This window comes from Elephantulus edwardii, unplaced genomic scaffold (genome assembly GCF_000299155.1).
Source record: "Elephantulus edwardii isolate Elephantulus edwardi_28Jun2011 unplaced genomic scaffold, EleEdw1.0 scaffold00225, whole genome shotgun sequence".
NCBI classification, from domain to species: Eukaryota; Metazoa; Chordata; class Mammalia; order Macroscelidea; family Macroscelididae; genus Elephantulus; species Elephantulus edwardii.
In genome coordinates, this window is record NW_006399975.1 from 2,535,511 (window position 1) to 2,547,061 (window position 11,551).

Here is an 11,551-nt window from a genome sequence, read left to right on the forward strand (position 1 = left end):
TTGGTGAATCAGGTGTGCCTGACCAAAAAACAGTACCTCTCTGGTTGTTGGCATCCACCAGTGGCTCTACGGGGGGGAAATGGGCAATCTCTTCCTATGTAATTTACAGCCTCAGAAACCCAATGGAGGGTCAGCAATGGGTTTGTTCTGATAAGATGTCAATAAGTTAAATTTTGGGACCCAAGATATGAATGAGATACATAGCCATATATATATATTTGTTTGTCACTCATATCTTCCGTGCGCGCGCGTGTGTGTGTGTGTGTGTGTGTATGTATGTATAAAGGGGGAACTGTGGTGGCATAAGCCATACCAAGTTGTGCCGCATATTCAAAGGCTGTGAGTCTCTGGAAGTTTGCATCTACCAGAAGTTCTGCAAAAGACAGATAGGCAGTCTCCTTCTATTTTGATTTACAGCTTTAGAAATCTGATGGAGAGTCATATGAGTTGTAACTCATACACAACAATGAGTAAGTAATTGGTATAGTTAGGTGCTGTTGATTTGAATATAAATCATAACCCTAAAACATCAAATCAGAGTCCTGTCCTTACCTATGTATGCTATCTTTATCAGCTTCAACACTTAAGCCTAACATTGAGAAGAATGGAAATCCCAGAACACTTAATTATTCTAATATGAAACCTCTATCTAGACCAATAAACTATTGTTTGAACAGAGCAAGAGAACACTGCATGGTTTAAAATCAAGAAAGTTGTGCCTCTAGGTAGTATCCTTTCTTCATACCTATTCAATTTGCTTGCTGAGCAAATTACTTAGAGAAGCTAGACTGTATGAAGAAGGAGAATGTGATATTAGAATAGGAGATTTAACAATCTGCAGTGTTGCAAAGATGACACAACCTTGTATGCTGAAAGTGAGGAGGACTTGAAATGATTGCTGCAAAAGATCAAAAACGACAACCTTCAATATGGAGTACATCTCATTGTCAAGAAGATAATCCTCACCCCCAGGCTAATGGACAAAATCATGATAGATGGAGAAAAGACTGAAATTGTTGATGATTTAATCTTACTTGGATCCATAGTTAACATCTTTGAGACTAGCAGTCAAGATTGCATTGTCAGTTGTTGTTAGGTGCCATTAAGTTGAGTAGGATTCATAGCGGCTGTATGAACAAAAGACCTGAACCCTGTTCCTATCCTCACCATCTCTGATACACTTGAGCTGATTGCTGCAGTCACCAGCTGAGTTATGGGGTGGCATCAAAGGATATCATTCACAAAGGGAGCAAAAGTTCATCACAAAGACAGAGGAGGAAGAAAAGACCAAAATGGATGTCAGAAGAGACACCAAAAATTGCAATAAAATGTTAGAAGTTTAAAAAAGGGGGATTAAGTGCTGAAATGAACAGGAGATGTAAAAAGGCAGTTCAAGAAGACAAAGCAAAATGTTATAATAGAATGTTCAAAGATCTGGAGTTGGAGAAGAAGGGAAGAACTTGCTCAGCATTTCTAAAGATTAAAGAATTGGGGGGGGGGGACCAAACAAACACCGAAAAACTAGCAACAAAAACAAAAACAGAACACCAAATTCAAGCCTCAAGTTACCTGATTTTCCAGCATATTTTCAGAGGCAATAAATCACCTGGAATGAGATCGCCCATCTTTCTCCCTCAGAGCTGCTGGTGAATATGAACCTGTGTAGCCTTTGAGTTCACTGTGTATCTTTCTACAATCTACGCCACCAAAACTACTCTTAATAATGTACATTTAGGAACATAGAAAAATATTTAAGATACTAGTCCACTTGGGGATTGGGGTGGTTTAGTGGGTAAGAAGTTGCTCTGTCAACCCAAAGACAGGCAGTTCAACTCCATCAGCTGCTCTGAGGGAGATAAATGGGCAAGCTCCTCGTGTACAATTTAAAACCTCTAAAAGCCCACTGGAGGGTCAACTGTGAGTTGATTCCAACTCAATGGAAATAGGTTAGAGTTAGAATTAGTTGACCCCCTAGGGAGTTCTGGTACCATAATTCATAAAAAAGTTGGCAACACCTTCTGGTAGTTCGAATCCACCAGCTGCTCTGTGAGGAAAAGATGGGCAATCTCCTCCCATGAAGTGTACAGTTTCTTAAAATCACGGGAGTGTCAACTATGAGTTGTTTCTAATTTGATGGCAATTAGGTGAGAGTTTTTAGACTAGTGCATTATTAATATTATTTAATATTGATCAAGAGAAGTAAATAACTATATAAATGTGATTGTTTTTGTTGTTGCTATTTGCCATCAGGTCACTTGCGACTCATAGTGACCCTGTGTACAACAGCCCTAAACCCTGCTCTATCCTGTGCCAACTTCACTGTCTCCGACACACCTACTTCCATTACTCCAATCCCTGAATCGATCCATCTCATCGAGGGTCTTCCTCTCCTGCGCTGTCCCTCCACCCTCCCAAACATGATGTCCCTCTCGAAGGACTGGTCCGTCCTTGCAACATGTCCAAAGTATATCAGATGAAGTTTCATAATCTTTGCTTCCAAGGAGTAGTCTGGTTTCACCCTCTCCAGGATGAACCTGTCTGTTCTAGCAGTCCATGGTATATTCAACACTCTTCTCCAGCACCACAGCTCAAAGGCATTAGTTCTCTTTTTTATCATCCCTAGTCACTGTCTTTGGAAGGAGGAGTGGCATCCACTTTCGTAATAGCTTGCCTCCGGAAACCCTATGAACTTGGAGAGAGGAAGAAAGGCACCCAAGAGTCGAGGACTCTCCTTCATAGTGTCGCTATGAGTCACCTGCGTCTTGACAGAACTTAACAACAACAACAGCAGTCACTGTCTAGTTTTCCGACACATAGCATGCAATTGCGAAGAGTATGGCCTGGATTAGGCCCACCTTAGTCTCCATCTTGATTTCACCAACTTGTCATTGTCACTTTCACCAGCTTGTCATTGCTCTTCAGTACTTTGGAGAGGTCTCTGACAGCAAATTTTCCCAGTGCAATTCATTTCTTTATTTCCTGGCTGCTAGTACCAAGAGTGTTGACTGTGGTGTCAAGCAAACTAAAACTGTCAACAATCTCAATCTCTTCATCTTCTATCATGATGGAGTCCCAGTGGTAAGAATCTTTGTTTTCTTGATGTTGAGCTTCAGTCCATATTGAAGGCTGTAGTCCTTGACCTTCCACAGCAAGCGCTTTAGTCCTCCTCAGTTTCAGCAAGCTGGGTTGTGTCATCTGCATAACATAGGTTGTTGATGAGTGGTCCTCCAATCCTGATGCCACATTCCTCTTTGCGATTACACACTACAATTTTTAAGTATATCTTTTTGTCATTACTTCATGTGTAAAAGTTAGAAAAAATGTCTTTTGATCTCTTTTGGTTGTTTTCTCTTATTTTGTTAATCTTGTGACTCAACCATCAAAGCTAAGTGTTCACCTCAACTGTAACTTCTCACTGCCACCAGGGAGTATGAGTTAGAAACATAAGACTGTAAAGAAAACCACCTTTTCTTGGCAGTGTCTACGAGTTAGAATTAATTGCAATTTCAGCTAGAAAAGACAAAAAGAAAACATCCCAGGGTTTCCAGTATTATAGTTTCTATTTAGTCTGACTGAAGTTCCCATTGGTTCCTGTAAAGCCTTTAGAATGAGCACTAAAACAATCATTTATGTAACGCAAATACCAAAGTATCAGAGTATTATTTTCTTTGTCAAGCTTTGCTTCATAAAACCAACACTAGGAAATAAAGTCCTTCTCAGTTTTAAATCTCCCTTCTTCGAATCATGAAAAACAAACCTGACTACTAACTGAATCGTAAATGTTATAAATGCCACCCAGCCACTCTGGAGATTGTTGCTGTTGTTAGATGCCACTCAGTCAACTTCCACTCATAGTGACCCTAGGCACAATAGATATGATCCCTGCCTTATCCTGGGCCATTGTCACCATCTCTGATATACTTGAACCCATAGTCACTGTATCAGTTCATCTTGTTGAGAGTCTGTATCTCTTTTGCTGACACTCCACCTTCTAAAGTATAATTGCTTTTCATGGGGTCTGCTCCCTAACAGGTGTTGCTTGAGCCTGACTTAGCTGGGAAAGTCATAGAAAAAGCTGAATTTCCTCTACTCTAGTTAGCAATTCCTTTTGCCTCTGCAGAAACAGCTACCCTAAGCTTTCAATTCCAATTCTTTTCTGAACAATAAAGATAGACATAAACAAAAAGGTTCCAAACTTTGGAGATTTTTATAAATATTAAAAAACCCTGAAAATAAAAATAAGTAACCTTAATAAAGACCATCCAAGGAGAAGAGAAGCAGCTCAGGTGGCACCGATGGTTAACTGCTCAGCAGCTAACTGAGGAGTTGGTGGTTAGAACTTACTGTGACTCTGCAGAAGAAAGATTAGGTGATTCAGCAGGAAAGATCCTGGTGTCAAAATTACAACCTGGAAAAGCCCACGGGTATGCTCCATACTGCTACAGCTGGGATTAGAATAGGCTGTGGTACTACGGATATTATTGCTGAGGGCAGATGGATCCAGACTTAAAGCAGAGAATACCAAAAGAATGTCTAAGTGTGCTTTATTTACTACACAAAGGCATTTGACTGTGTCATAACAAATTATGGCTAACATTCAGAAGAATGGGGGTTCTAGAACACTTAATCATGCTTATCGTAAACCTATATATAGATTAAGAAGCTGTTGTCTGGACAGAACAAGGGAACAGTGCATGGTTTAAAATCAGGAAATGGTACGCTTCAGGTTTGTATGCTTTTCCATACCTATTTAATTCTATGTGCTGAGAAAATAATTTGAGAAGTTGGACTCTGAAGAAGAATGTGGCATCAGTATTGGAAGAAGACTCAACAACCACATGCATTATGTCGATGGTACAATCTTGCTTGGTAAAAGTGAGGAGGACTTGAAACTCTTGCTGCAGAAGATTAAAGACTGCAACATTCAATATAGATGGCATTCAGTATCAAGATGACAAAAATCCTCACCACTAGACCAATAAGCAACATCACGATATATGGAAAATTATTGAAATTGTCAATGAGTTAATCTTACTTGGATTCACAGTTAACACCGTTGGTACCAGTAGACAGGAGATCAGGAGATGTAGTGCTGTATTGGCCACATCTGCTGTCAGGGACCTCTCCACGACCTCTCCACATTACTATGTAGCAATGATGTCGGTTTGTAGACTAAGGTGCACCTGATGCAGGTCACAGTCTTTTTAATCACTGGCTATGCATCTAAAAGCTAGACACTCAATAAGGATGCCAGAAGAATTGATGCTTTTGAGTTGTAGGGTTAGAGAAGACTATTTAATAAGCCATGAAGTACCAAAAGAACAAACATATATCTTGAAGAAAATGCAGCCATAATTCTCCTTGGAGGCAAGGATGACAAAGCTTTAACTTCCATAATTTGCACATGTTGTCAGGAGAGGCTATTTCCTATAGAAGTAAATTATGCTTGGAAAGGTGGAGAGTTGAGGAGAAAGAGAAGGACCCTCAACAAGATGAATTGACACAGTGACTGCAGCAATGGGTTCAAATAGGTCAGAGATGATTATCAGGATGGCAAAGGATAGGGTGGGGTTCAGATCTGTAATTCACAGAATCACTGAATTGTACTCAAATCAATGTTGTTGTTGTTAGGTGTCACTGAGTGGAACAGGACTCATAGCAACCATATGAACAACAAATCTGAACCTTGTCCTATCCTGTGCCATCCTCACAATCTCTGACACACTCAAACCCATTGTAGCAGTCATTATATTAAAATCCTAGTTGAAGGTCTTCCCCCTAATTTTCACCAGCCTTTTCAAGCATGATGCAACTCTCGAAGAATTAGCCTTCCCAGGAAACATGCCCAAGGTATATCAAATGAAATGTTATTATCTTTGCCTCCAAGAAGGCCTCTGGCCGTAACTTTTCCAAGACATTCATTCTTTTGGCAGCCAATGGGATCTTCAGCATTCTTCTCCAACATCACAGTTCAAAGGCATCAATTCGTCTTCTGTCTTCCTTATTCATTGTCCAGTTCTCTGATACATAGCAAGTGACTAAAAAGACTGTGGCCTGAAGCAGGCATACCTGAGTCTTCAGACTCACATCATTGCTCTTCAGTAATTTGGAGAGGCCCTGATTACACACTTTCCCAGTGCATTATATCTCTTAATCTCTTGACTTCTGGTATCAAGTATATTGAAGGTGGTTCAAAGTAAGATGAAGTCATTCATTAACAGTTTCAATCTTTTCTCCATCTATCATGATGTTGCTTATTGGTCCAGTGGTGAGAATTTTTCTTTTCTTGACATTGAGATGCAATCCATATTGAAAGCCGCAGTCTTTGATCTTTTGTGCTAAGTGCTTCAAATCCTCCACATTTTCAGCAAGCAAGGTTGTGTCACGTGCATAATGCAGGCTATTGATGAGTCTTCCTACAATCGTGATGTCAAAGGCTTCTTTAAAGAGTCCAGCTCCTCAAGGAAATTGCTCAGCATATAGATTAAATAGGTGTGGAGAAGGGACACCACCCTGACACACACCTTTCCTAATTATTTGACTCAATAGCATCTAACAATAACAACATGTACAACTGTTAAGTTATTTCATCATACACTCCACAAACTTTGAGGGCAACATCAAGTCTATGATTTTATTTTCATTTAACAACTATGGTAAATGAGATTTTAAAGAGTAAAATCTTACCCACTGTTACATAACTAGTAAGTGACAGAGTTGAATCTTGAACCTCAGCGATCTATTTCCTCTGTTTCCAAGACTAGGGTTCTAGTCACAGAGAGAGACTTAAGAAAATTCAATGAGTCACTTATTTTGTATGTATTTGCAGCCTACAATTATATGCCCACACTATCCAGATTTATATATACTATTTAGAGTAACGCACTAGATATACAGGTAGGATATGGAGGATGGTTTGTGTCCTAATTTATATATTTATTCATTTGTCCATAAACATTCAGAAAATATTTATTCACATTCTTCCAGGCCCAGTTCTAAGAACTGGGAGATGCAAGTAGATAAGACTTCCAGAACACAATACAAAACAAGCAAACCATGTAATTTAGTAGCAGGAGGCAGATGACAAATGGCAAAACGATAGATAGTATGTCAGACAGTGAAAAGGGTTATGGCAAACAGAAACAGCAAGGGGATAAAGCGTGCTCAAAAGGTGGGAAAGCATCTTCAATTGAATGTGACATTTGAAGGATTTGTAGGGACTGAAGGCATAATCTGTTGAGAATTGCACTGCTAAGCCAAAAGTTGCAATTTTCAAGTGGTTCCAATCCACCAACTGTGGCACAAGAGAAACATGGGCAGTCTCCTTGCATGCAGTTTACAGCTTTAGAAACTCTTTGGAGGATCAACTATGAGTCAGAACTGACTTAATGACAATGGAAAAGAGAGTTAAGTTTAGGGGAAGAGGGACCAAAGGATATGACGAAAGAGCATTGTAGGCAGAGGGAGCAGCTCTCCCACTTGCTGTCATATTTGGGTTTAAAATCAAACTTATTATCATTGAGTCGGTTCTGATTCATAGAAACACTCCATGGGTTCTAACCTGCAACTGGGAAGAGATATCAAGTGCTGGAATTGCTCAGTCTTTGTGTTAGCAGTGCCGCTTGCTGTGGACAACTCCTATATCATATAGGCCATATGGAGGCGGTAGCTTTTATTCCATGTGAAACAAAGCCATTGGAGGTTTTAAAAAGAAGAGTGAGGTTCTGTCTCATTTTTTAATAAATCACTCTTGTTGCAAGTGAGCACAGTATTAGTGTACGAGTCAAGAAAGGTTGTTATGAGGCTAATGTTGTCTTCCAGGCAAAGATAGTTGTTCACACCAGGAAGATGGTCCTGTTAGTGGGAGAACTACTCAAATTCTAGGATACCTGGTGAAAGTAGAACTGATGGGAGAAAAGGAGAAAGTAACAATTACACCAAAGTCCTTGGTCTGAGCAAACAAAAGGTTACAACTATCAATTACTGAGACAGTGAAGATTAGGAGGAGCAGACTTGGAAGATGACTTAGCTATTTTACATGAAAAGAAAATACAAACACCCAATTTTACTCAGATAAATTCAAAGAGCACTATAATACCTTCTGAAATCCTCTAGCTAGCAATTATTTGATATAAAGATTTTTAATTATTTTATTGGTTAGTTTTAAAAATTCTTATACATTGTGTTTCCTACTACTCTTCATTCACATTGTATTTTCATGCAATCATTCTCATGCATTATGTTTTATAAAAGTAATCACTGTTTGACCTTGCCCATCATTAGCCTGCCTTTTCATCCAGATCCTTCCCATTTCCTTCCACCCCCACAAACTGTGCAATTCTGTGGTTTCACTCCTACCCATCCTCAGCACTCTCCACCCACCTTGGGTTCCCATTCATGTTCTACTAGTTATCCTTCTGTTTTTGCAATAATGATCTTATGCAGTATTTGTCCTTATGAGACTGTGTTAGTTCACTCAACATAATGCTCGCCAGCCTCTCTCAAGTTATGTAGTATTTCTGGAAATTGTTGCTCCTCAGTGCTACATAGTATTCCACTGTGTGAATGTTCCACAATTTCTCAATACATTTGGTTGTGGTTGGACATTTAGACTGTTTTCATGTTCTTGTGATGGCGAATAATGTTACTATGAACACTGGCATACAAACATAATGAAAAGAAAGCCTATCAACTGGAAACAAACATTTGGCAACAGCATCTCAGACAAGTCTAGAAGGCTCTCATAACAAAACTTTACAGAATATTTCTGGACCTCTGGAATGAAAAGATTGATAACCCAATTACAAAATGGGCAAAAGACATTTCATAGAAGAAGACATTCTGGTAGCCAAGATACACATGAAGAAATGCTCAAAGTCACTGGCAATAAGAGATATTCAAACCAAAACTACAATGAGATATCATCTAACCCTAGTAGCAGTGGCAAAGTTTAGTACAGTAGCAAGCAATACATGTTGGACAGGATGTAAAGAGGTGGGAACTCTCATACACTGTTGGTGGGATTTTAAAGTAGTGCAACCATTCTCAAAGACAGTTTGATATTTCCTAAAAAAAGTTGAAAATAGAAACTCCTTATGACCCAGCTATCCCACTGCTAGGACTATACCCCAAGGAAATTAAAACTGGTATAAAGATCTTGATGTTAAAAACTTACCAACACATCATACATGACCATAATTTACTATCCAAATACTTGTTTTGACCTTTGAGTCACTTCTAAGATTATGTGATGAATCAGTCACATTGTATGTATTATAGCTTATTTTAATAAAATATTCATAAAATGATGAATAGATGCAAAATATAAACCTGTAACTATAATAAACAGAAACCAGTGCCTTTGGATAAATTCTGGCTTGTGGCCATGCTCCATCAGGTTTCTGAGGCTGTAAATTTTTGCAAGAGGATACTGCTCACCTGTTTCCTGATGAGGGGCCAGTGGGTTTGAATCTGACATTATGATTAGAAACTTTGGTTCTATAACAACAGGACTCATTATATAAATACAGACTAAATAAAAATAATAAATGGCCTGTTTTTCACTGTTTTTACTCAAACATTCTTCTAGGTCATATAGCCCTAGTGTGTTCCCTTGCTGTACAGAGGTAACTTGTGGTTGCTGTGAAGCTGAACACTGTGACAGTGATGTGGCAAATGTGATAATGGTGACCCATGGTGGACAGTGTTTGGTGGTGCTCCCCGATTAAAACAAACTTGGAAGCAGGAGTGGCATCCACTTCCATAATATCTTGCCTCCGGAAACCCTATGAATCTGGAGAAAGGATGAAAGTCACACAAAGTGTTGAGGACTTTCGTTCATAGGGTCGCTATGAGTTGCCTACGACTCAATGGTGCTTAAAAACAACAACAAATAAAATATAAAAAAACTCATAATTCTAAACTGGAGAATGAAGTCTAATAAATAGAAAGACTATTTTATGTTCTATTATGCAATACCTAACATTGGAGAATATGTTATATAAGAATATAAAACGTAGTAGAATATAAGTCTGTATGTTATTTTCTTACCATTACGTAAGTAACTGTAGAAGCTTGAAAGATTAAAAATCTCATTTCCAGAATTTTTCACTTTGTTATGACCAGATTCCATTTTGAAAGCACTGTTAGATAAATTAAAAGATATTATTAAAGAAGTTTGAAAAATTCTTTGAAATTTAAGAAACTAGAGACCATGGTTACCTTAAGTAAATTTAGGAATTTAACAAATTAATTTTAGCCATAGCTTTTATATTAATGTCTTCTTTGAATCCTATGCCCCTACTTTGCACCTACAACTCTCTAATGTCAATCTAATTGAGAATCTAAATTTTCTATAATTATTTACAGTACACTTTTCCATGAAGAACCTTGCACACTCATGGCCAATGTGTTTCAACTCACTTGCTGCTGACCCTCCATGGGGTTTTCAGGAAGCTATAAATAGCATAAGAAGAGATAGATGGTCACTGGTAGATTGGAACCACCAATGAGATGCTGTCTTTGGGGTAATTGCATAAATAATTACCAACTAAGTAAAGCTTAATTTACAGAGTGTCAGGGATGCTCTCATAGGCCAGCAGTTCTTGCTTAGAATTCAGTTAAATATTAACTTGGTGGTTAAGAACTTAAAAATTTTTTCAACTGTGAAATGTTAATAAAATGGCCAAATTTGTTGGAAAGATTTCATTTGACAAATCCAATACACACTATTTTGTTTTCGAAAATATGATATGCATATTTTAACAGAAGGTCAAATCTGGGGTAATGGAGTACAGGATGCTGATTATAATCTTAATACCTCTGTTCAAGAGTTTTGCTCTAATGTTAAGTGTTGTTAACATGGTAGAGCAAGGAAAATAATTCTGATAAGCTTTAAGGCCATTGAATGTCACCAAGTAAATCTCAGACCTACTCTATATAGAGAATAAACTCAAAATGACAATTTCTGGCAAGAATAACTAAATCTCTTAATTGTTCTATGAAATCAGGATTGGATTAGAGGGAAACTTAATGTATATGGCATAGAAAATGCTTTAGAAGTTGAAGAAACTTTAGTAATCACCTATGAGTGACTAGTAGATACTAATGTATACCTTTTTTGTATTTCAATTGCTGGATGCACATTTTTTGGTATTCCAAAGTTCAAAATAGAGAATGGAGTCAAAGAAGTGTGTCTCCAGAAGAGGACAATTAAAGGAGGCTGGAGGCAGAGAGAGGTATGGAGAGTGAGTGTGTGTAGAGAGAAAGAGACAGACAGACAGACAGACAAGGAATCAGTTTCAGCCATTCAGTATCTCAGTATCCCTGGCATATATCATGTTAGCCATAAATATTTGCTGAAATAATTAATTTACAATAACTTACTGTCCCATTATCTTTCAATCCCTAAGAATTAAGATTTTTTTTTTTTAGTTGAAGTAAAGAAATCATTGCATATTTGGTCTTCATTGGAAAGAAGGAAGGAGATGGAGCAGGAAAGGGTAGGTGAGTGAGAAGATAGGAAGCTGGGAAGGATGGGATAGAAGGAAGG

At 38.2% G+C, this 11,551-nt stretch overlaps 1 protein-coding gene across 1 annotated transcript in view; it reads right to left on the bottom strand.

Annotated features, from left to right (window-relative positions):
- WDR72 (WD repeat domain 72) overlaps positions 1-11,551 on the bottom strand; it is a 271,665-nt gene that overhangs the window by 130,563 nt on the left and 129,551 nt on the right. The window contains exon 15 of the mRNA XM_006898252.1: positions 10,051-10,142. Within this exon, the coding sequence (XP_006898314.1) occupies positions 10,051-10,142 (92 nt within the window). The remainder of the gene's footprint in view (positions 1-10,050; positions 10,143-11,551) is intronic.